Raw genomic sequence first — 27,405 nt, forward strand, 5'->3', positions numbered from 1 at the left:
GTCTGTCTGTCTGTCTGTCTGTCTGTCTGTCTGTCTGTCTGTCTGTCTGTCTGTCTGTCTGTCTGTCTGTCTGTCTGTCTGTCTGTCTGTCTGTCTGTCTGTCTGTCTGTCTGTCTGTCTGTCTGTCTGTCTGTCTGTCTGTCTGTCTGTCTGTCTGTCTGTCTGTCTGTCTGTCTGTCTGTCTGTCTGTCTGTCTGTCTGTCTGTCTGTCTGTCTGTCTGTCTGTCTGTCTGTCTGTCTGTCTGTCTGTCTGTCTGTCTGTCTGTCTGTCTGTCTGTCTGTCTGTCTGTCTGTCTGTCTGTCTGTCTGTCTGTCTGTCTGTCTGTCTGTCTGTCTGTCTGTCTGTCTGTCTGTCTGTCTGTCTGTCTGTCTGTCTGTCTGTCTGTCTGTCTGTTTGTTATTGGGTGACAACTTGGTCATTTCCGGTTGTTTTCTAGAAAGTGGAAGTCGCCAACTTAGAATTCAACATGATGTCCGGGGTCGATTTTTTGCTTCTGTACATCCTTCTGGTTCTGAAAATGTTCGTATTGCGTGGTAATTGCTAATTTTGGGTTGTTTTTCAGAAACCGGCAGTCGCCATTTTGGAATTTAAAATTGTGTCTGAGTTTGAATTTTGGTTTCTGTGCATCATCACGATTACGGAAATACCCATATTTGGTGGTATTTGGTCACTTTCGCCTGTTTTCCCGCCCCTCTCCATCCAAGGTCGGGAGGAGTGGTAAACCATCATAGAAACATTTTTCACTCCAAAAAAAAACTTCACATGCCAAATTTGGTTGCATTTGCTCCATTAGTTCTCGAGTTGTGCAGAAATTTGTGTTTCATATGTACGGTACCCCTCCCTTCCAGAAGAGGGAGGGCTGTAGAACCACCTTAATTTTTTTTGCCCCTAATAATTTTCACAAATTTAGTTTCATTTGTATGGAAGCTTCCCTTTCCAGAGAAGAGAGTGGTGTCAAATCACCATAGAAACATTTCTTATTCTCAAGAACCTCCACATACTAAATTTGGTTTCATTTACTTGATTAGTTTATGAATTATGCAGAAAATTGTGTTTTATTTGTATGGGAGTCCTCCCTCCCCTCCCTTATACGAATGAGAGGGGTGTCGATCTACCACATAAATAGTTTCTGCTTTTGTGAGCCACCACACGCCAAATTTGGTTCTTTTTGCTTGGATAAATCTCGAGCTATACAGATATTTGTGTTTAGTTTGTATGAGAGTCCTCCTTTTCAGAGCAAGGAGGGGTGCAAGACTATAATACATTAACATGCCAAGTTTGGCTTCATTTACTTGATTAGTTCTCGAGTTATGCAAAAATTTGAGTTTCATTTGTATAGGGTCCCTCACTTCCAGAGGAGGGAGGAGTCTCAAACTATTATAAGAACCTTTCCCGGCCCCAAAAACCCCTACATACAAGTTTTCATGTCGACCGTTCAGTAATTTCCAAGTTTATATGGTTCAAACAGACAGACAGAATTTCATTTTTATATTAATAGATGATTTCATTTAAGCTGACACTTTGCATAAATGTTTCAACGGGCTGAAGATGTTATTTTGTGCTATTAGTTTTTTTTTTTGAAATCACGACTCGGTTCTGAGAAAGGTTCATGTAAACATGGTATTGATAATTATACCTGTTTTCAAAGCCAGAACGGTTTGTTTGATCGGTCTTCGACAAAGGTGTAGATAACACTGGTTGACGAGACCGAAAAACATGCTGCCCTAAAGCTCAAACAACTTGCCCCTAAAGATTACAGCTATTCAACTATTCCTGTGAAGTTTGGTGCCTCTAGCCAGTGTAGAAATGCGTCAGCTTACAAGTTTCGCATAGTAATTGCTCGCCGGGTTTGTCGCTTCAACGTTATGTTTACGAGAGAACTCATTGATGTCGTTGAAAAAATGTTGGTGGCTAGGGGCACCAAAACTCACAGAAATGGTTGAAAAGCTATAATCTTTCATTTTTGTCCAGCTTGAGCTTTAGCCATGCCTGTGCTATCTTTTTTTTTCTCTGTGTGGACTCATCACTGCGACCAGAGACATATTGATCTATTGTGATATTGCCCAGGTGTTTTCTGTACTCCTCACTTCATATTATTGGCAGTATCACTATTGAAGTGAATGATACGCTTTTTTATATATATCCGTGCTTGTGTGTGAGAGTTTACCCTTTCATTTCAAGCTCACTGCTCTACTATACCGAGCCTCTTTTCTATCCTACCAATATCGCCAAATTACAACTGAGAACTGAGGCTACACCTAACGTTCCTCTCTGGCCAGGTTTATTCTAAGAGGGACTTATTATGACAAGAGGAAGGAGTCTTATCGGAACCTCGTTTCTCGTGCCAATATCGCCAATTACAATTCCCTGTAGAGGGTAAATATTTCTGAAATCAGTTTTATTATAAGAAGGACTTATTTTGTCAAGAGGTAGAAGTAGTAGAGGTAGTAAAGTTTAGTCAATGTTGTGTAGTTTTCGCAGAAAAAGATCATATGTTTGAAAAGCAGGTTTTTTTTTGAGAAAAAAAAATTAAATTAATATTTTTGTGTTTTCTTTTTTTTCAATTTTTTTGTCTCACGGTGTATATTTTTTAGAAGGACAAAATTACTATCTACATCTTTGCTGAAACCATCATATTCATTAAACCTTTTTCTGCCCTGTTTTCTTTTGTTAGCTTGATTTTTTTACACGGTATATGTTTTTTATGGTCTTGATCATCATTAGTATTTTGTTGTTTATTTTGCTGATCTTGATCTTATTTTATCATAATAAATTCGATGGAAATCTTGATCTTGATATTAATCATATCTTTATTTCGATTTGGAATTCGATTAAACTATTGCCTTTGTCTTCAGCAAGCTATACTTGTACTTCTAAAATAAAACATCTTTCTTCTCATAATCAACAGTTGGAGCTCTTTCGCACTTTTTCCCTTCACTGGCAAAGGAACGGAAAAACCATTCCTCCAGCGCAAACAAACAGGAAACATTATCGCCGATTGGAGGAAGCCAAGCGCTATTCGCCGAATATAAAATCTTCGTCCAACCAGGTTAGTGCCACAGCATCATTTCCTACTCAATTGCCGGAAATGGTAGTAATTCACCGTGCTGACCTTCGGTCTGATTGTTTGCCTTTGTCTAGGGTAGTAATGTACAGATCCTGTATAGTAATTTTTTACATGTAGCCTGTGCACGGCGTGGATGTTACTTTGGTGTTTCTAGACTTTTTTTTAACAAAAGGCGTGCACCATCAAAACCATTCATTCAGTAGTGAGTGCAGTCAAGAATGTAGTGCCACATAAGCATTGCTTAGAGAAGTTGCGTTTTTTCTGGGAAGGAGAGTAACTTCTTTCGGCATAGAAGGACTCTTACGATAGGCACCACCAAACGAATGACATTGTTGCTAAACAATATTGCTATGTGCAAACATGTAATAAAGAGTCAGAAGTATATCATCAACGACAGTAAATATATTGCCCCACCGCACCCCTTTGATGTAAAAGTAAAAAGATAAGTTCGCAGCTGAGCATCATAAAGTTCGCTTCTCAGGGCCATCATCGTATCAGTATAAATGTAAGGAAGAGGAAAGGCGGTTACGCGTGTATCTGTACTGTTCCAAACAAAATTTTGAAGCTAGTAGAAAAACAAGCATCCAAACCAGAGGGAAAGAAAATATTTTAAACTTCCCACAAGATGTTACGAAGAAGAGGCAGGGTTGTAGTTAGACTATTTACTGCCTGGGGCATAGCAAAGGGTATAAATATTTCAACCCATAATCATTTTTATATCGGTTTCATAACATTGCTTTTTATATTCTGCTGATGCCGCCCTTGCAGTGATTGCCAGCTGCGGTATTCCAGTTCTTCAAGTAACTTCACATAGTTTTGTTCGATACGGGCAACTTGATAGTAACTCTTTTTGACGTCATTATTTCCTTATACTTGTGCTGTACCGAACGAAAAAATCCAAAACACTGGCACGAAGAATGACAAAGTTTGTCTGTACGAATATGCCATCTCGTAGGAGAAAGACTCGCAGTGAATTGTGCTTGCTTGCACTACAATGCTGATATATTGAAGCGCACTTGTTCAATGTTTTCTTTTTGTTCGAGTTTGGTTGTATCAAAAAGATACTTTCCAACATGAAATATATTGAAACAGCTGAAAGGATAATTTAATATTTTATTGCTTACCAAAATGAGACAAAAGGCTCGCAACACAACGAACGAGCTTTGTTCTTTTCGTTGCTATTTAACCGAAAAGAGTAATGCTAGCAGCGCGGCTGCTTATGGGGAATATTTGTGCAACGTATTGTACTGTTTTAGATGAATATACATACATAACTCTTATTTTCTATTACAACGCTTCTGGTTACAGGATGAAAATCGCCAGTTTTTTTCCGGTCGAAAGAAACAGCGATAACTGATTTATGAGAGTCTAATAATTCATGTCAGTCATAGCTCGATGACATTACTGATGGTATGGATACGCTATCCATGTTTGTTTTTATAATTTAGAGGCGTTCTATCAGAATTTGGAAATTAATTGGACAGGACTTTTTTCCTTTCGAGTGGAAATATTTCAACTCATTCTCCATTGTTGTTTTTATTTGTAGATAAAATTAAATAATTTTTATACATATTGTTAGTTATTATATTTTGATTTATATTTTGTTCAATTTACATTCTATTTAAATTTTAGGTGAATTCTTTTTAATTGGATTCATTTGATATGAAAATTGATGAAACTTTTTTTTTAACACTCCAAATGCAGAATATTTTTAATTGCAGAATCATGACTTCCCCAAGTTGAACCTTGCATAAATACATCGTTGAAATAATGGTGAGCGTTTGTCCAATAAAATATCAGCAGCAGTTTACAGAATCGAAGCAAGACGAATGCACTGTTGAATGGTTTCAGTGGGATGCTTCATATAACGCATTACACAATCAGTTACAACTCAGAAACCAAGGGACACAATCAACATTATAATTATAATTACCCACATTACGCTATCATTTATTGGCGATTAAACTCGCCTAAATGGGTAAACCCCTTTTGGGGCGGAAAGGAACAATCAAATTTAAGAGCCCCAATCAGTTGTGCCATCCACATCAACCTTTAACTTTAAATTATGCATGGCATTTGTACTCACCCAGCATGCGAATAATGGCCTTCCGGGACTGCGAAATGCGAGAGGTTCCGTTCACGGATCCATTCCTCACGCCTAATTGAAAAACAAAACAGAGAAAAAAGAGGAGAACAGAAACCAACAGTTACCAAAGAGAGGACGCTACTGCAACCGTTTAAACGCGTAACGATATAAAAATCAAAACACGATTTCGTCATTCTCCTACCGAGTTCCGCCGTCCGCTGGGTTCGGGATCGGATCTGCATACCCATCCGACCGTACAGCACCACCATCACAACCATCGGTATCGCAAAGAACAGACATGTTGACAGTTCCCACAGGGGAATTCCTTCGGGATTGCTCAGCATGGCACAGAATGCGGAATCCATGATTTTTTCATGCGCTGCAAGAGGAGATGGGGAATGGTTAAATTGGGAGCTTTAAATTTTTATTTGACTCGCGAGATTGACATCAGCGATACAACGATCAGCAATAAATTAAGTTATGGAAGCTTACTGACCCGAACGTGAATTGAATGAGAAGAAGAATTTCTTCCGCTCAAAACGTTCAAAATGATCATGGGTTATGCTAACAACCGTGCGTCTACTTTTCATTTGCTGATGGAAACGCCGTGCCTTTCTTAATTGGGGTAACGAATTTTCGTCACCGCAATAAACAAAAAATCTTTTTCCTATGACACACTTACTTGGTGGGTATTCGATGTAGTCGATGTCAGTGAACACAGCAAAAGGCACTGCACTGAAGAGGCTGACGATCCACAACCCGGCAATAATCCGAACCGGGCGTTGCAGACCGGACATCGTGTACAGATGCAGCGGGTGGCAGATGGCAAGAAAACGTTCCATCGAGAAGGCCACTATCGTCAGCACCGACACGTACGTTGACGCTTCCGACAGTAGGGCTCGGATCTTGCAGAACACCAGACCCATGTTGTACGGATACTGGTGCCAGTAGAGGCTGATTTCGTACGGCAAGCCTGGGGGAAGAAGTTGAAGAGTAAGCGAGAATAAGATGGATAAATTGAGTTGCATGCGAGGAATGTATTTTCTTGAATGGTTGTGCTATACGACGGTCCTATTTATTACTCAATGGATGGCAAAGTTTCGAGTAAGAATGGGAAAAGAATTCCTTAAGTAGTGCTTGAATCAAATTTGAATAAAATTTTGTTTGGAGATTACCAAGAAATGTTTCGAAGTGATATCTACCTACATAATTTATTCCACGCCTAATCTTATAAATGTTTTACATTCTATCGTCTTTAACTTTAATTTCATGACAAGAAAAACAAATGATGTATATTTTATTATTGCCAAACAAAAACGCAGTTTCTGTTGTGCCGTGCTTCCAGTGTATAGTAACCACTTTCAATTCATTGTAAACAAAAAAACTCTTCGCGTCGATTGTTATCCCGTTTTGAGGTTATGCCAAGTGCAACAATACTACCCGAAGTAGTCGTCAGAGCAATGAAGCAATCTTATTCATTATGACGTCATGTGTGCGCCTTGCTGAACAATGAAAACGGCAAAATAATTTAAGAAACGTAAATCAATTCAAGTTGTCTCTAGGGACTCATAAGAGTTGAGAATAGAAGTCAAATAAGGGATACAAACATAACATGTATAATCTACGAAACAGTTTATAATCTCCAATGGGATACTTGGACGAAATTTGTTTCGTCGAGCTTCGGCTGCTCAAAGTTTTATCGGTAATTTTTGCCAGCTGTAGGAAAAGTTTGAGCTTCTATCTTCGTAGCTCTATATAGTGATATACAGTAAATGGGGCATTTCCGTGGGTGATTTATGATACTGATCGATTCAATTATATGTTTATTTATTGAAACTTCAATCTTTACATTATAAACAATCAAAACATGTAAGATTCTGGAAATTACATGGAAGTTGAGAAACATCTGTGAAATTAGATGCATTTTGACATTTGTGACATTCTGGAGAGTTTGATTTCAACGTCGTCTTGATATTTTCAACATTTTTAACATTTTAACATTTTAACATTTTTTACATTTTTAACATTTTTAATATGTTTAACATTTTTAACATGTTAAACATTTTTAACATTTTAACATTTTTAACATTTTAAACATTTTTAACATTTTTAACATTTTTAACATTTTTAACATTTTTAACATTTTTAACATTTTTAACATTTTTAACATTTTTAACATTTTTAACATTTTTAACATTTTTAACATTTTTAACATTTTTAACATTTTTAACATTTTTAACATTTTTAACATTTTTAACATGTTTAACATTTTAACATTTTTAACATTTTTAAAAATTTTAACATTTTTAACATGTTAAACATTTTTAACATTTTAAACATTTTAACATTTTTAACATTTTAAACATTTTAAACATTTTTAACATTTTTAACATTTTTAACATTTTTAACATTTTTAACATTTTAACATTTTTAACATTTTTAACATTTTTAACATTTTCAACATTTTTAACATTTTAAACATTTCTAACATTTTTAACATTTATAACATTTTTAACATTTTTAACATTTTTAACATTTTTAACAATAATAACATTTTTAACATTTTTAACATTTTCAACATTTTTAACATTTTTAACATTTTTAACATTTTTAACATTTTTAACATTTTTAACATTTTTAACATTTTTGACATTTTTAACATTTTTAACATATTTAACATTTTTAACATTTTTAACATTTTCAACATTTTTAACATTTTTAACATTTTTAACATTTTTAACATTTTTAACATTTTTAACATTTTTAACATTTTTAAAATTTTTAACATTTTTAACATTTTTAACATTTTTAACATTTTTAACATTTTTAACATTTTTAACATTTTTAACATTTTTAACATTTTTAACATTTTTAACATTTTTAACATTTTTAACATTTTTAACATTTTTAACATTTTTAACATTTTTAACATTTTTAACATTTTTAACATTTTTAACATTTTTAACATTTTTAACATTTTTAACAAATTTTTAACATTTTAACATTTTAACATTTTTAACATTTTTAACATTTTTAACATTTTTAACATTTTTAACATTTTTAACATTTTTAACATTTTTAACATTTTTAACATTTTTAACATTTTTAACATTTTTAACATTTTTAACATTTTTAACATTTTTAACATTTTTAACATTTTTATCATTGTTAACATTTTTAACATTTTTAACATATTTAACATTTTTAACGTTTTTAATATTTTAATATTTTTACAATTTTTAAAATTTTGATTATTTTTAACATTAATAATATTTTTAACATTTTTAACATTTTTAACGTTTTTAACATTTTTAACATTTTTAACATTTTTAACATTTTTAACATTTTTAACATTTTTAACATTTTAACATTTTTAACATTTTTAACATTTTTAACATTTTTAACATTTTTAACATTTTTAACATTTTTAACATTTTTAACATTTTTAACATTTTTAAAATTTTGATTATTTTTAACATTAATAATATTTTTAACATTCTGAACATTTTTCACCTTTTTAATATTTTCAACATTCGAGGTGTTTCGCGCCAACTAGGGCTTCGTGGGTATGTAGGTCTCACTAAACTAACTAATTTTGCATACTGAATTTTTAAAAAAAATATTTAGAGTCAATACTAACACATATTTGAAAAGGGTTGAATTTTCTATGGATCGATATATCTGAGCAATGACAAGATCTAAAGAAAAAAAAAGGAATGATTTTTGGGAATTTCTGTTTCAAAATATTGAAAGAAAAACAGATTTAAGATTTTACACAGAAAAAGAAGGTTTTGACCTTTAGCTTGACGACCGCACATTTCGTATTTACCCTTCCGTGACGAATCTGAGCTAGTGAAGTTGCAAAGAGAACCACGTATATGGGTACTTAGAATTAATTTACAATCTTCAATGTACCGTGAAACGGGGTAACATTGATCTTTTTTTTTTTTATTTTTTCGTGAGTATTTATATATTTTGCAACTGAAATCACAGGTTTCATATTTTTAAAACCAGTACTGGCATCCTTGGAACTTGGGAGTTTAGTTTTCGAAGCCCTTCGAAAATCTTGAATATTAAAAACATTTTTTTCGTCCTTGTTTCAATTTTCCTTATTTGGGGTAACTTTGATCATTTTTAATTTCGAATAGTGTAGCGGTCATAGTATTTCAAGAATTTGTTTAGAATTAATTTATAATCGATCAACACAATTGTGTTGCGCCAAGATGTAGACAACCGTAGTTTGTTGTATCTGTCGCAACACCCTAGCGCACGCGTCTCTCCGAAAATGTGCATCTCTAGATTAGGCGGTTGAGGAAACCCGAAGTAGTTCCCATATAGAATTGCCAAAAAATGGTTGGAGAGGGACAGATAGGGTCCAATGACGGCAGCCAAAATGAAACAACCAGCAGAATTGTAGATTTCCGAATATTCACGACGAGATTCGCGGGGTACAATAGGCTCGTTACAAAGTGAAGTCTAATTGAGATTTATGCAGTGCGAATAGTGCGTTTTGAAATTGCGTGCAAAGTAGAAAGGTAAATGTGCTCAAAGTTCAAAGCCATTGACCCCGACCATATGCTAATGACCCCGTTTGTACAGCCACAAGGCTGCGCACTCTCACCCACAGCCGAACGAGCGAGAGCAGGACAGCGAAAGACGCAACGCGTACCGTTCTTCCCCAGGACAAAATTTTTCCCGGCAGCCGTTTCATCGCGCGGGACATTCGCAGATCGCACTTCGACTGCCCACGTGACCAGCATCGGAAAGACAAAAGTCCTCCGGTGAGGCTAGTGGCCGTTTTCGGTTCGAGGGATCCCGGAAAGCGGCACTATGCAGTGAATTATTTTCATCATTCAAATCGGCGTGTGCCGATCGACCGCGTTGGCCTAATGTGATCGCCAGCAGCAGCAGTTTAACACGCCAACGACCAACATCAGCATCAGCAGCAGCACACAGCAATCTATTGGTGAGTCGTTCCAATTTACTCTCGAGAGCGGTGGGCGCGTCCATGAAGGACCCCACAATTTAATTGTGATTTCCCAATAATCGACTATTAGTCGCACTGGCCGGTATCGAAACCGCGCCCATGATTTTTGCAGTTGAGTGGAGGCCGAAATAGCGTGCACGCGTTTCAGAATTTTTGATCGCCCCACTCAACAAATCTAAATCCCGGGTAGCTAGCCATTTGCTCGCACCGCAGGACGTCACTGCAAATATCCATTCTGGAGCAGCTGATCGAAACTTGAAAAGCACATGGGTCAATGAGCACTAGAGATAGGGAGAGAAAAAACGCACACAATAGGAGCTTAGTCTAGACGATAAGTTACACACATACAATTAAAATTATAATATAAAAGCATGCTTGCTAGATTTAAATACAAACCTGTTCTTCAAAAATAATATATCGAGTTTGTTTCATGCAGATAGTGTTGTAGTTTTGTTTATGTAATGCTCCCGCAAGGTTAAAGTCCGGTTCTAGTGTTTCACGTCATTTTGGTTCGTTTTCCGTTTGTGATAGTTTCGTCTTCCGCGTGGCGAGATTCAAATGGTCGGCAAAGCTTTTCTTCCAGATTGCGTACGATCTCTGGTGGTAAATAGCGGCATTACCCGTGATGAGAAATTATAGTGTATTATAGTGTATAGTTATAGTTTTTTTTGGTATATTCTTTGGAACGACCCTTTAGGGGAGTCTCAACCGGGCAAAACTAATCTAGGTGGGCAGTCTCCGTTTCGGAGTGGCGCTTAAGCTGCCCGCAAGCTAGGGATCGACCAGGGCCGGCTACAATAGTTTTGCAACCTTTTTGAACTAAAAATGTTAGCTAATGCTTTGAATATGTGTTGTGTGTTCAGAATATGTATGTTGTTCATATATGCAAGGCCTTTCCAACAACGGAAGTGTTAATAGGCCTGTTCTAGCCTCTTACGTTCTATGCTCTAGCCAAGACAACATGCTGGCGTAGGCCAGGATGTTGTCTTGGCTAGAGCATAAAACTGGACTTTCTTAACAACTATTAATCAATTAACTGTAAATGTAATAAATTTGAATATTTTTTTTTAGTAAATTGAGAAAATTAAATAACGAATTTGGAAAACATGTCAATGAATATCAAATGTTCAATAGTCGACTAGTATAAAGTGCTTTTTTTGGCACTTACTGAGAGTAAGACATTTTGGGAGAGGACTGGTAACAAGGCCCGCTTAATGTTGTGTGTGTTTAATCTCTACGTGAAATTTAGCTAATTTAAAATAGAGGGTGCGTGGGGACTTGGTATTCACGACATTTTTTTTGGGAATCTCCCGCAGCGTAAAGATTTGGTCTGTTGTCGATCAAAAGGCAAAAGAAAAGCAAAGCCTTGGTGCTACATTCTGATTCGGAACTCGATCTTCTGTTTTTATTTATACACAGACTTCGCTGCCAACTGTTTAGTGTACAAGACAATTACGGGGCTAGCGCTACGATCCTACTGACACTAATAGTCTTTTCCGAGCCGAGACTCAAACTCACGACGACTGGCTTATTGGGTCACTGTCGTACCTCGGGACCGTCTGGGAGTTCGTTGTCGATCACCCATCCACAAATCTGGCCTAATAACTTTCCACAAACCTTTGTGCTTGAGCTTGACGGCAAAAAATGATCTGCGAGAGCAATTTGTAGACTGCATTGAGAATCGTGATCGTTCGGTAGTTCTCACATTCCAACTTATCGTCCTTCTTGTATATTAGGCATATTACTCCCTCCTACCACTCCTCTGGTAGCTGTGCTGTAGCCCAGATCCTGACAGGAAGACAACCTATCCGGCCCCGCTGCGATACCCTTCTTTCCAGTCGATTTGTCGTTCTTGAGCTGCTTGATAGCATTCTTAACTTCGTGGGAGGCAGTAAGTTTCCCTCATCCGCTCTGTTGAAGGAGTCGTTCCTCCAGCCGCCTCGGTCCTCTGCTTCTGCGCTATTCAGATGTTCATTGTAGTTCTGATCACCTAACGCTCATCCGTCAAGATTCCTCCAATTTTATCCCGACACATTTCATCTCGCAGCACAAAGCCTACGCGGGAAGCGTTTAGTTTCTTGTATAGTCTACGTGTTAGACATCGAAGGCGCATTTGATAATGCATCTCATAACTCAATGAAAGATGTAATGAGAAAACGTAACTTCGACATAACAATCGTCGATTGGATATTTGAAATGCTACAAAAAGTAGGAATAACTTGCAATCATGGAAGCTCAACAGTCACAGTAAAGGGTGCAAAGGGATGCCCACAGGGAGGGGTTCTCTCACCCCTATTGTGGTCATTAGTAGTTGATGAGCTGTTGACGCAACTAGAATCACAAGGTTTTGAAGTAATTGGTTTTGCTGACGATATAGTAGTTATAGTTCGTGGAAATTATGAGCACGTAATCAGAGATAGACTTCAACATGCTCTTAATCTAACCACAATGGGATCAAGACTAACCACAATGGGATCAAGACACCAGGTGTGAACAAGAGGGACTATCGATAAATCCGAACAAAACTAATATTATTCCATTCACACGCAGGAAAAAATCACGCAGGAAAAAATCACTGATTTGTATCTCAATGGAACGAGATTAGAACTTTCTCTAGAGGTCAAGTACTTAGGAGTAACCCTAGATAGCAAACTAAATTGGAACTTACACATACTCATAGACAAAGTAATAAGTAAGGCTACAAGTGCCTTATGGATTAGTAAAAAAACTTTTGGTAATGTCTACGAGTTGTATCGGAAAGGCACATCCCTCCTGTGTGTAACCCAGCAGCACTCAAACCAGTGACGTCATCACTTGCGATCCTCGATCCCGCAAAGAGCTATAAAACTCCGAGAGACGGATCAGCAGAGATATGTGGAGATAACACTACCACAACAGCGGTGCGGATCAAATATACCGCGAAACCAGGAGTTGGAGTCCAGTTGCCAGTCAGTCACGGATAGGAATGGGTTGTTCTCGCCGCACTATGGCCTTCTTTTAATGTATAAAATTAGATGTGAATAAAATATTGTTAGTTAGTTTAAAGTTAATAAAAGCGTGTAGTCACTCAAACGGTGTTGTTAGTAACCGATCACGGACCCTATCACGGAACGGTAGTGAAGCGTCACATATAGCGGTGGATTTTATTTCGATGTTGGGGACCTGAGTCACGTCCACTCTTGGCTATCGGAGACACCCATCTAGGAGGCCGCAGATTCCGCACCCCATCAGGTAATAAATGGGGATTAAAGCCGAAAATGATTCACTGGATCTATACGGCTATCGTCAGACCCAGAATAACATATGCCTCCCTAGTATGGTGGCCTAAGACATGTTAAATATGCTCAGAAAAAGTTGGAAAAGTTGCTACGATTTCCATTACGGGAGTAACTCGAAGTACGCCTTCGAAAGCATTAGATGCTATGTTAAGCATACTTCCATTGCGTTTATTTGTCCAATTGGAAGCTGAAAAAAACGCACTAAGGCTACAAAGGACAGAAAAGTTCTTTGAAGGAGAGCTTAGCGGACACCTTAGTATTCTTAAAAACTTCAAGATCAATGCGCTGTTAACTCAGGAAGACTGGATAAATAGACAGTATAACTTTGAACGACTATTCCAAGTGTCTGAGCCAAGTCGTACTGAATAGGAATAAGGAGGGCGTAGTATTCACCAAGGCTCAATAGTTTTCTACACAGATGGTTCCAGGCTGAACAATAGAGTTGGGGCTGGAGTAACAGGTCCCGAATTCAACATATCTATACCGATGGGTGAATGGCCAACTGTGTTTCAAGCAGAAATACAAGCAATAACTGAATGCGCTATAGTCTGTTTACGACGCAACTATAGACATGCAAATATATGTATTTTTTCGGATAGTCAAGCTGCTCTGAAGGCACTGAAATCCACTTCCTGTACTTCAAAATTGGTTTGGAATTGTATTCAATTACTACAACAGGCAGCTAGAAATAGTAAAGTGAACCTATTGTGGGTACCTGGACATTGTGGTATTGAAGGGAATGAAAGAGCTGAACTGTTGGCGAGAAATGGATCAATGCAACCATTCATAGGACCAGAACCGTTTTGTGGGATTTCAGAATGTGCCCTCAAAATGGAACTCAAGAAGTGGGAAAAATCAACAATAGATAACATCTGAAAAAACAATGAAACAGCTCGACAATCGAAGAGATTTATATCACCCAACAAAACAGTAACTCAAAAATTACTCAATATCTCCAAAAAAGATCTTTGTACCTTCAGTGGCCTTGTGACGAGTCACTGCTCAAGCAAATATTACTTAAAGCAGATAGGTAAGTTGCAAGATGATGCCTATCGCTTCTGTAACCTAGATAGAGAAACCTCAGAACATTTACTTTGTGACTGCGAAGCACTCTTACAAAAGAGGAAGCAATTTTTTGATAAAAACATATTACAACCACTAGATGTTTGAATGACTTCTCCAAATAAGGCAGTGAGCTTTATTCGTTCAAAAATACCTTATTGGGATGATGCCTATAATCAGCTAGTGGAAACCACTCAATCAAATAGTGGTAGGACACCCTGATGAAGCTTACATCAAACAGGGCCCACCACAATAGATCAAATAACTGGTCGCAGTGGAAAATGTACCCAACAGGAAAAAAAATAGTCTACGTGTTTCTTGAAAAGGGGGAGGGGGGGGGGTGTTGTTGAGTCTGCGTTACACATAGGGGGAAGGGGTAAGGATTTGTTGATAATGTTACATAATTGTTTTGAAATATTCAGAAGAGTTTTTGGGCAACTAAATTGTATATCGAAAAATTTAAGTTTATCTGAGTATTATCTGAGTTGAACGTTTATTTCGAAAACATTTTCAATTTGTTTTCTCTAAATCTTGTCGTTACCGTACGATCGCATTGTCGTTCAGAAGCTAGAAAAAAAAAAAATGAAATCATTTTACCAGTGGGTGGTGCGACGGACGGTCGCATCTCTTAGCAGCAGCGCTTTTTGATGATGATGATGATAGTCCCACCTCATACCCCTACATCGGCTTGAGCTGGTCGATTTATCTAAGTAAGATATTATATAGAGTCTTACAATGTAATCAGTTGACAAACAATTAACCGACTGGTTATTAATATATACATAGTAACCCTTCAGAAGAATACCAATAATTTGACATTTTTGGCATTGAAATTGAAATTTTTGACGTGGGACTACGTCTTTGTTTACTATACTGGGATGCATTCTGTAAAATTGGAAATGAAACTGGCAAATGTTGCGTCAGATTTTAAATGTTAATAACAGCATAACCACATTATGGATAACAATTATCAACATGTTGTTGGATAGATTAAAAGTATAACAATTTTGTAATATGCTAGTTATCACTCTTTCATTGCTAAGCGGTAAAATTGATAAATAGTTTCAATAACAAATTTACGCGAATAATAAACCAATTACATGCGAGCATTCCTAGCACAGACGACGTGAATGGACACCATCCGTTCCCTGTGAAAATAAAAATGGACAGAGTCTTCCTGTCCCAAAAGGTCAATTTTTTTTTATTCTCGCTTATTTTCCGTCGGTCTAATTCCGCCACTGTTGTGGCCAATCACCGACACCAAGGGAGGCGACTACACACCCAGGACCCTAACTCACGACCCGTTTGTTAACGGACCGGTGCCAACGGCTTTACTTCCTCATGCGATGGAAGGCGTGATCCCAGAGATTTTTAGCCTCAGAAAATCTCCCGGTGTCGCCTAGGATTGAATCTAGACCAGTTGGGTTGGTTGTGAGTGGATCACGCCACCTCACAACCATCGACACCTATGTCAGCGGTGGGATTCGAACCCAGGCGTCGAGCGTGGTTGGCGGAGACGTTACCAACCACACTAGGCCCTCGCTTAATAGGTCAATTTGTTTTCGCTTCCATGAGCTTAGACTAATTTAATGTCTCGAAGGTAAAAGTTTTCCAAACAGTTTGAAACAATCCCCATTCTTGAACAATTTCTAAACCTGCTTTCAGAACCTAATGAAAACTGATGTCTTGAAAGAAAACATTCCGGTAAAATCAACAGTACCAGTGGAGTAAATAACCGCAGGTCTTTCGTCGTCTATGATTGCAGCGGTATTCTTCTATTCGTACATTTCAGCGGTACACTTCTATTCGTACTGCAACGCTATTATTCGTACTGCAGCGCTACTATTCGTACTGCAGCGGTTCTATTCGTATTGCAGTGGTCCACTTTTGTTCGTACATTTCTATACGTGTGCAATCGAGGAAAAACTGCAATGCTGCTGTTGATGGTGATTGAAAGTTTATCTCATGAATATGATTACCATAAATTACTAAACAAGAATTGTAAATTTTTGCAACGGATATTTCTTTAATTTTATCTTCGATATTCACTAAACAATCGTTACCGGGTAGTATCGAAAGAATAAATTCCTAAATATATACATTTATAGAAGAGTAAAAGCCTAAGAATGCTTGTGATTTTTTTTATTTATTTACTAAGATTCATTCAGAATCTCATTTTACATTTGAAAATTGTTAGATGATATATTATTACTCTAAGCTGTTCTTGTTTGTACAAAAAAATTCTACTTTGCCGTAATCTCACAGACTGACGTAAGCGTCCTTTTTTTCGAATATGGGGTTATACCAATTTGTTCGTTATTCGAAGACCAATCTTTTGGTATCTTTCTTTTAGTTGTTACTTATTCGTACGTTGCATAAAATCAAGTAAACAAAATGACATATGCACCATTCCAATACAAAAGTGACAAATAATCCGTTCGTTTTTGGGCCGTATTGAAAAACTGATCAAATGGATGAACGTCATAATGTTATATCACGGCAGTACTGGCATAATATCGCCAAATATAAACGATATTCTTCGAGTGTTGTTAAATATATTTCAAAAAATTTATTTCCAGGAGAGGCTGAAAATAAAAATAAGGCTGTATACCTTGTAGTATTTTCTGATATTTTTGGCATTTTTTATCCTTTTCGATAATGATAGTATTGCTGAAAATCCCTTATTTTGTCTTTTTGTTGTTTTCAACACCATTTATAATTTTTGATCAAGAATTATTGTATTTGATATATCACTAGTACCGTGTTTATTCTATTGCTTCTTAGGATTTTTTCGCTCGCATCTGTAATATCCTTGTTTCTAGCATAAACTTCCTATATAATTCTAAGGTCCTTTTTTATGCGTTGGTATCGTATTCATTGTTGCTAAGCGTTTTCGAAACAGTGAGGGCGATCAAAAACAACTTCGAGAGTTGTTTGTAAAGCAAACTGAAAACTTAACAAGTGAGCTTGAAGGCATCCTTTAAAAGCGATATGATTGATGGAAAACATCTCAACCTACTCAACAGCGTTAGTCAGTTTGCTTTGTGCTGCAGCACTATCAGATCAGATAATACATATTGTCTTATTATCTGGAGTCCTGCATAAGCCACAGTTGCAAACAAGACTTCATACCTCTAGTCTAAACAAAAAACTGTTATCCTGATGAATGATCTATTGCAATAAAGTATTTAAAACTGAGTATCTGGATCGTTATGTTATGAGGAAAAACGGATAAATACAGATACTCTCAGGAACAAAAAGATTTTTCAATGAATACAGTTTGTTTTCAACCACCAGAATTGAAAAGATACATAGAATCATAATGTATGATCGCACCCACTAATATGTGATAATTTCACCTTAATGTGGAAACATTCGTAACTCACTGTACTCCGGGAAAATGAGCTTTGAATAAGGAACGTTTCCCAATTGAAAAAAATTGCCATAAAAACTTTATTTGCTCTTCAACACATTCAATAAACTTTCTGTCGTGAATTTTATGACTTCGCCATAGTAACGAACTAAAACAGTAAACTTTTCGGTGGAAGACAAAGAGACATATACGGCCTGGTGTAGGAAAATACGAAAAGCATTATTCTTCTGTGTAGGTTCTTTTCCCGGCACGCAAACTTTTCCCACGCGAAAAAAAAAACCTATCGAATTACCTTATAAGCTTTTCACATAAACGTGAAGTATCGATGTTTCCCGTTAGTACTATGTCTTCTGTGTCTTACTTGTCAATCTCAAGTTACAGATACCGGTACAACTCATGTTAAGTTAATTCTGTGATAAAGAAAGTTTCGACAGCCTCACATACTAATTAAAATCAATCAATTATAATTTTCTTCGACCAATATTGACATCAAAACTGAAGAGGAAAAAAATGCAGGCACAAAAGCAGGTATTTTTTTGTATCAAATATACAGTTATTATTGATTTATGAACGATTTACGAATTGTTTCAGTAGACAACGCTTTTTATTATGGAGAATAATAATATGAATTTTATATCAACAACCAACAACGTCAAGCGATTGAGGGAAGTGCGCTGGATTCAACTGATATTACCGAACAACAATCATATCCATCTGTAAACGAATATTGAAAAGAATTACCAAAAAACATTCATTCGTTTAACCGCCTGGTGTTTATTTACACCGCCAATTCAGCGTAGCTCATGCTCTTCAGTGACACTCGCTGGTACTCACTATCATTGAAACCATAATCATTGCGGTTTCTGTAGTTTTAGCTGTTTTCTTACGGAATGGTTTAACTTTCCGAAGATAAACACCCAATTCGGCGAAAACAACTTGACTACAAGGAAGCGATAAAATTTCGCAATCAAATCGGAGAATTTTCCCATCGAACCATATTACTAACGACCGTTTTCTTTCCTGGCGATGTCCCGCGGAAAAGTTTTCACTTTCACCGGAAGGATCTGCTGCCGTCATAATGAAGAATTTATTTACGCAATTTAATTGTGATAAACTTACTCCATCAGCACTAAAGTTATCGCATCTATATTCATGTTCAGTTGAATCAGCATAACTTTAAGGATGAAGTAATTTTTCTATACACTCAAAAAGCTGGTTTCATGCATATTTTAACAGGGCCTAGCTCACCTTAATTTGCGAACGAAGTTGTTTGAATTAGTTCCGAGTCATGATTACGATGAAAATTTTAATCGTAATTAAGATTTTGAATGGTTTCAGAATCATTCGATAAACAAACGATAGGAGTCCTCCCTCCATAGCAATCGACGAGAAGTGATTCGAAAGTACTGTCGAATGATTAGTGATTGTGAAGTAGACTTACTAGAAATAGTGTTGATTTTAACCACATTTGGAAGAGTGCAGGCTTACTGAATTTCACTGGATTCGACCGTATTTGGAACAATTATAGCATTCGTTGTATGTCTACTGCTTCAATACTGATAATACTGGCGGCAAAAAAAGATTTCAAATTGATTGTATTACTACTGCCGTAATCGCTTTCAAATGGATTAACTAGAACCAATTGAACAAATAACGCTCAATACGTAATTTAATGGAATTATTTTTTTCGGATTGCCAATTCACTTTAAAAGGCTATTACATTCTATTTTTGTTTTGATTTCGGGATAATTATAAACCACATACTACCAATATAACACTAGCAAATGTGAGTGATTTATTTTCAAACAATTTTTCCAGCATTGAATTTAGTTTCAAAAGCAGAGAACAGCGAGATTATGACACTTCCGCTTTATGACGGCGGAATAAATCCAAACAAACATTCAACCAGACACCAAATGTCGTGTTAGGAGGGAAACCATGCGAGAACTGAACGTTTGTCAGCAGCAAAGAAAAAAAAAACGCAGGAAAAAGTTTCATCCTGTGTTTTATTTATCGTTAGCCCCACAACATTTATACCCAATCCCATCTAAAATCATAACGGAACGAATGGAGAAACCTAGAAAAGAACAGCTGTATGAGAGATCGGTCGGGTTTATAAGGCTTACCTTCCGCATTAAGTTTCTCCACGTTCAATCAGTTTTACTCCCAAACAAACCGCATTAGATTCTTTGGAATTTGTCTTTTCTATTTTAGCAGGGGTTCAAGCGGCTTCTGTTGCCACTTTGCAGAATGCCGAGGGCAGCGAGCACGAGGTAAATAAAAGTTCAACAATTCTATTGGCGGCTCGTTGGTTGTACAGCCTACAACCTGCAGGACTACAAAAGAATCAGTCGTCTGTGGCATGCCGGACGATGTCCGAAAGAATGAGTATTTATGTTAATAAAAGGCTATATAAACTTCTAGATGACAATATCACGCAAGCCTGAGTTTGGCCGTGGGAAATCTATCCCGACGCTGGAAGCAGATGTGCAAAAAAAAGAGCAGAAGGTTGAAGTTGTGGCACAATATTTTCAACGGTTATCTTTTGTTAGAGTGAAATTGTATTATGGGCTAACTTGTTAACGACAGCTGCTGAAAAAAATTGGAGCTTGAACCAAATTGTCTTCAGAGAGAAATACGCATAACACATTAAAGACAGCTATTTTAATGACCTATATTTCGCGGGTTACACAAACCGAAATCCAAATTTTCACTGCATCGGAACAACGTTGAAAATGCGTTTTTCTGATTAAACCGATATAGCGACCAAATCTAAGATGGCATTCAAGTTTTGTATTTTTTTTTAATGAATGTTTTATGATTTATATTTATACTAAAGAGTTTTTGTTGGGGACTTCTGTTTTTAATAGCGGATAGCGTTATTGTAGTGTTTTAACGAAATTAACATTTCAAAAGTAGCTATCTTCAAAAACCATGTCTAGGTTAGTTTATCAGTTCCAAAATTAACGAAATCACTAATCTTCGGATTGAAAATTACCAACGGAATACCGATCAGATTTAATATTCACGGGACAGCAATTTACGCGTAATAATTGTGCTTCCATTGTTCGGCATTAATCATAACGGGTTCAATCGCTTTGATTCCGAAAGAGAATTCTTCGAACCACAACTGCCATCTGGTTGGTTTTGGGTTCACCGAGCGCGCCCGAGTCAACAATTGATTGCAATCACACTTACCCAGCAGCAGCAGAATCAGATCCGACACAGCCAGACTGAAGAGATAGTAGTTGGTAGCGGTGTGCATCGACGGATGACGGATGATTACCAGACACACAATCAAATTGCCGATGACTCCGGTAACCAGGATTCCCACGAACAGGATCGTTACCTGTGGGCGAGCAGAAAGATACGAAATTAATAAACTGGACCGGATAGAATGTCGTTTAAAATGTACAAAATTCACAGAATGTTACCGGATGGAACGAATTGGTTCCAGTTGCAAATTGACCAGCAGATGTACGTTCGTAAAATGGACCACATGGTGTGATGTTTAATTGTTGTTTTCCAGGACAGACGTTGACATCATAGCGTGTAGAACAGGTGAAAAAGTAGGTACGGGAAATTGAATGGCTTTGTGTCTGCGGTTTTAACGTTTGAAGTCGTGAACATGTGATAAATACATCAATATTGAGAGCAAAGTATGTGGGAAGCATCGAAAAAAAAAAAAATTCAATCTGCTTGAAATCAAAGCCCTTACGTTACGTTTTCCCTAATATGACTGCTTTTAGGCCAATATTTGAGAACAGAAATTTAGCACCATCAACTTCGAATGGAGAGAAAAAGGAACTTTTTTAACGAAAAACCATTTTCCTTACCATCTGTCCAACAATGACGGTCGATGGCGGTGTCAAGAAATGCACTATTCTCGAAAGCCACGCTGGATGAGCTGAGCTAGGAGAGAAAATCGAGAGCCGTTGGCACTATTTCAGTGAGGTAGGCGTCTACAAAAACCTCTGCTTGACATCTGTACTGCCGTTCTACGCATAATTGTCCCATGTTACTTTTGGTCAGTTTTCGTTTTTTATCACCAATGAGTCTATTTTTATGTATATTTTTGAAAAACTTCCAAAAATAACATTGTTTGTTCCGAAAGTCTTGAAAAATCATACCAAATCTGTTTGTCCCATCGATGATTTTCTACACATATTTGTCCCACTAGATTTTTCCTATTCTAATCGATCCCACTAATCACTAGTTCCCATATTTACAACTTGGAAAGTGCTACAGAGCAATAAAAATTTCTCCTTACAACGTTTGGCTTCATTACGGGTGTCAGAAATTCGGTACCGAAAATCACTTTGCTTGATTATTTAAATGCGGTACGTTCATATCTTTGTTCGGAATAGTTGAACCTTGTGTGCTGGTTGTTATCTGTATGCCTTTCCTTTTCGAGTATAAGAAGATAAACGCGTGGGATTCATACTAATTTAAAGTTATAAGAACTGTCTTTTGTGTAGCCAAAATGGTGAAAGCCTAACAACGTTCAAATATGGGAAATCTGAAAAACCAATTCCCCTTTGTAATTGTAAGTCATCTGATACTTATTCAATTAACTAAACTTTCATCTCGACTATCATCACCTGCTTATAAAGACAACCCGATTAGCGTGATAATTTTCGTGAAAGATTAAACAGCCTCGTATCCCCAAAACGAACTTTGTGTTGGGAAACATCGAATGCAAGTGGTGGGACTGATATGCGTGGAAATTACCTATTGGAAGGCAAATTTCTCGGCATTATTGTCCCAGTGGGTATTTTTATGGAAAAGAGTGTTAAACCGCAAAACATTCAACTAAATTTTTTGAAAACAGTCTATTGCAAGGTGAAACTGCTTAAAAATCCATGACTGCATTTGTCACATTGACGCAATGCGTAAAAGCATTGTAAAACTTCGTTTTTCTCGTTTGCATGATTTGGAACATGGGACAAATATGCGTAGAATGGCAGTGTACTGCCGGTACCCGCATTACTGTCCCATACTGTTTTTGGTCATTTTTGAGTTATCATCGGGAATCGACTTAATTCTTATCATATTTTCTGGAAAAAAATTAAAATTGATACTATTGTATGGGACAACATGGAAAAAATTCCAACTTGTTTTTGTCCCACATTAAAAGTACCCGCATTACAGTCCCACTGCATAGAGGTACAAACTGCAAACATATAATTTTGTTCCAGATTAGTGTATATCGGATTATTTAAGGCATATAGAAGTATGTCATTTAATAAACTAGATTAATGTTGTTTTTCTGTGGTACAATCTACGTTGCCAAAGATACTGCCGGTTGCTGGTTGAATTTGTATGTGATGGGACAAAATTTGCGAGTACTTTTGAAATGTACCAGCATATTTTGTCCCATTTTGTCTTTTTTTTTCAAGTTATATAACGTAAAACCAATTCCATCCATGGTTTTTTGTTCTCAACGATAAACTTGTGGTGCCATGAAACTGTTATGGACATTGGTTCTGGATACAATTGCTGGAAATCCGAAAATTCACGGATAATATTGAATCGCCGTTTTCACAACATGCTGTTTTTCATTATGGGACAGTTATCCGGGTACCGGCAGGTAGTACTGTGATTAAATATTTAACAACGAAAATGAAATTGTTCTGCAACCCGTCCGTGAATTTCATAGTGTCCTCTGCATACATTTCGGGTGACTCTTGGCGAGTGAAATGTCATTTAAGCAAATTACTGAATAATTTAATCTACACTTTTTTCATTGTTATCAGTATACTAAAAAGTCACCAAAACGGCCGAAACGTCAAGAAATACATGACAATCTATCTTGAAAAAACTGAGAAAGCCAGAAGACGAAAAAATATTTGCATTGTTATTAACTTCAGGCAGATTGAACATTCAGTATGCCAAGCCATAAGAAATTGAGAGAATGGAACCTTTTGTCGTATTGAAGGTGAACCCATTGTATAGAAATATTGTAACCAAATTTAACAGCCGGAGCATATTAAAGCGAATCGCACATGATTAGAGTGTTTACGAACTGTCTAAATATACATGATCAAACGCTATATGAATATTCAAAATGATCAGTAATATACTAAACCGATTTCTAGTAAAGAGGTTGAAAATATTCAACATCCTCTGCACAAAATAGATACGCATTAAATGTACCCTATCCGTTTAGGCGTATTTACTACTTATTTTTTAGATTGTTGTGGTAAATTTTTTTTGATACTCGGATAAGTAAAAAAGTAACAGATGTCTTATTTAACTTTTTCAATTTACAGTAATTTTAGAAATAGTGGACTTAGGCACAAAAATTTATCTGCAGAAAATAAAGTTATGGAAAATATAGATGTAGAGCAATTTCATAAAAGGTATCCCAATTTTTAGTTTTTTTATTATCATTTTCGGTTTGGTAAGCTAAAGTGTCATTTTGTGCTGTTAGCATTCTTTTTCTTTGGAATTAACATTGATTTCACGTGATAATGAGCTATTCCTACAACATAGGAGAATTTTGTTTTATATTTTAATTGGCTTATGTGAAGAAGGTATCGATAAGTACAAATATTTTTACAGCCAGAATGGTTTGTTCAACCACTGCACAATGGTCCAGAAACCAAATTTAGGGGGAAATTTGGGTCTAGAGCTCTATAGCAATGTTTTAGAGAAAAACTTTCTTCTACAAAGTCGTTACATATGATAAAGCGCTTATTGAAAAATTATCAAAAATTAGGGTGGCCAGAATTTTCGATGCAATCAAGTATCTAACTTTTTTATCTTTTTAGATAGAAGAAAAACTCGTTCTACGATGTTATAGCTCCAATAATTTCAAGTAACTTTGTGAAAAAAAGTTTTTCTTTATCTTTGAAAACAACCGATTTATATTGAAAAAACACATTTGGCACTCTACACGCAAAAGTTGAAGTCTTGTACAATTATGTGTCTTCCCGATTCACATAAATGTTGCACAGAAATCGCACAATAAATGTGTGAAACGCATAACGCAACAGTTGTACTGCGAATACATTGACATAGAATGAAATCAGAATATGTATCATATACCGACACTTTATTTCTCACGTCGAGTGTATTAGTGAGTGCTACTCATGGAGCAATGCAAGCACCAAGTGCAGTGCAAGCGACGAGAGAAATTTCTCTCTCGCTCGTAGAATTTCCATGTATGTGCGACAAGACTTATATCTCGTTGCTTTACGAAATGAGCGAGACACCCGTGCTGTACATACTTGATACCAGTTAGTGTTAGTTTCACTCATACTGTCGGTGCGTGCTTGCTGCTATTCAGAGGAATGCATGAAGAAGAAAAAGTATCTCGAAAGCGTGTGTGCAAAAGACTTGTAAAGCGTAGCATATGTCTCGTCCTCAAGCAGAAAGGAGGAGAATGGTTTTGCTTCTCGCTCGCTTTGCAATGCTGCTTGAACTGTTTAGGTGTAGTAGTTTGGAGCTGCCAAATACATTGGAGAAATGCTAGAGCATTAATTGCGTTATGCCCAACACGCAATCATTGTACTGGTTCCGAATTACATCAACAATTGCTCTAAAAACGCACAATTTTGTACTGGTTTCGCACCATCCAACTTTTGCGTGTAACTTCTTTATTTCAAGTTTCACCTTGAAACTGTCTTTAAACGACTTTTAGAGCTTTTTGAGAGAAACAATTTGCAATGCTGGTATTGTAAATATTTCAATTCTACTCAAAGTTATTAATGTTTTTCATCAACAAACATGCGTTTTTTATTTGTTTGTCATTCTTTTTGGGGCAAACATAAAAAATATCTCTTGGTCTCATTCTGAAGGGCATACTTCACTCTATAAATGAAGGAATTTTAAAAAATATGTTATTTTTTGAATTTGAGTAAATTCAATTTAAAAACGTGACAAAAATTTCAATTATTTTATATATTACGCATATAAAAGCACGCAGATTTATTTTTCTGGTATTTGTTCTTATAATTAGAGATAATTACCTTTAATTTATTTCAAAATATATTTTTAAAAATTCCTCAATTTATAGAGTTAAGTTATGTTGAATGGGATCAGAAGATATTTTTTATGTTTGCCCAAAAAAAAAATGACAAACATATGAAAAACACATGTTTTTTATGAAAAACATTAATAACTTTGAGCAGAATTGAGATATTTACATTATCAGCATTGCAAATTGTTTCTCTTAAAAAGCTCTAAAAGTCGTTGAAAGACAGTTTTAAGGTGGAACTTGAAATAAAGAAGTTAGAGCGCAATATGTGTTTTTTCAATATAAATCGGTTGTTTTCAAAGATAGAGAAAAACTTTTTTTTACAAAGTTACATAAAATTATTGGAGCTATAACATCGTAGAACAAGTTTTTCTTCTATCTACAAAGATAAAAAAAGTTAGATACTTGATTGCATCGAAAATTTTGGTCACCCTAATTTTTGATAATTTTTCAATTAGCGCTTTATCATATGTAACAACTTTGTAGAAGAAAGTTTTTCTCTAAAACATTGTAATTGAGCTCTAGACCCAAACTTTCCCCTAAATTTGGTTTCTGGACTATTGTGCACTGTAAAGTTTTCGACAATGTTTTAGATGATAATTTTTCTCTCCGAAAAAAATGTATACCGTGAAAACAACTTTTTGAGAGAAACAAAAGAAAAATTTATCAATCTCAGAAAGTTTATTTTTTACAATTAAAAAAAACGAGATGTTTTAACTTAGTTTGATTGATTTATGTGATGTCTTTAGTAAAGCTCTAGTATTAGTATTTTTGTCGTCTCAGAAAATATACAATAAAAAAAAATTGACCGCAGTGTGGTCCATAGCATTATGTCCAGCAACTCCTTTCCCTACCTCCACGTGGTACCGACGGGAACACGAGCAACCAAGGGAAGATCGGTGAACCTGTAGGAACTTGATCGTATGCTGACAGGAAAGGGGGAGCTATTCTCCTTGGAGAGCAGCTTGTCTGAGCGTCTGATCCCCAAGTTAGGAGCGGTTCAAACTGCGACTGATACCCAAAACGGTAGCCCCGTCGCGATACCAGGCATCGCAGCCCTAGTAAGGCAACATGTTAAAATAAACATACTACGAACAATCCAGAGAATGAACGAATCGGAATAATCGGTATGAACCTAGGCAAATGAAAAGGACAATGATTGAAAACTTGGAACTTGGAATGTTAGGACTCTGCTGGAACCGGCATGCGCGGGCATCTTGGCCAGAGAGCTACGAAAGGCATAAGTGGTGGCAGCAGCCATACAAGAGGTGTGTTGGCCAAAAACCGGAGAGCGTGAATTCCGGGCGATTGATCCGACCGCGAGCACTTCTTTCAAGTACCACATCTACTACAGTAACGGCTGGTTTCGTGCTCCTAGGAAACTAAATGAAGCGTATCAGTAGATAAAGGCCTATTAATGAACGTCTATGCGTATTGAAGATAAAGGGCAGATTCTTCAATTACTGCCTTAACAACGTGTACGCGCCGACAAATGATAAAACCGACGACGTAAAAGAGGAGTTCAATGAGCGCACCTTGAGAAAACGTATGAAGGGTGCCCACAGCCACA

General features: G+C 36.5%; 1 protein-coding gene across 8 annotated transcripts in view; it reads right to left on the reverse strand.

The window, feature by feature from the left end:
- The window catches only part of LOC129729248 (neuropeptides capa receptor), a 238,301-nt gene that overhangs the window by 101,219 nt on the left and 109,677 nt on the right, over positions 1-27,405 (reverse strand). For all 8 annotated transcript variants that reach the window (XR_008728663.1, XM_055687757.1, XM_055687753.1 and 5 more), the window contains 4 exons: positions 21,053-21,203; positions 5,837-6,127; positions 5,357-5,533; positions 5,155-5,226 (listed from right to left, as the gene is read on the reverse strand). Coding sequence is in view for 7 of the 8 variants with exons in the window: in XM_055687757.1 (XP_055543732.1) it covers positions 5,155-5,226; positions 5,357-5,533; positions 5,837-6,127; positions 21,053-21,203 (691 nt within the window). In the remaining variant the exon portion in view is untranslated. The remainder of the gene's footprint in view (positions 1-5,154; positions 5,227-5,356; positions 5,534-5,836; positions 6,128-21,052; positions 21,204-27,405) is intronic.

This window comes from Wyeomyia smithii, chromosome 3 (genome assembly GCF_029784165.1).
Source record: "Wyeomyia smithii strain HCP4-BCI-WySm-NY-G18 chromosome 3, ASM2978416v1, whole genome shotgun sequence".
NCBI lineage: Eukaryota > Metazoa > Arthropoda > Insecta > Diptera > Culicidae > Wyeomyia > Wyeomyia smithii.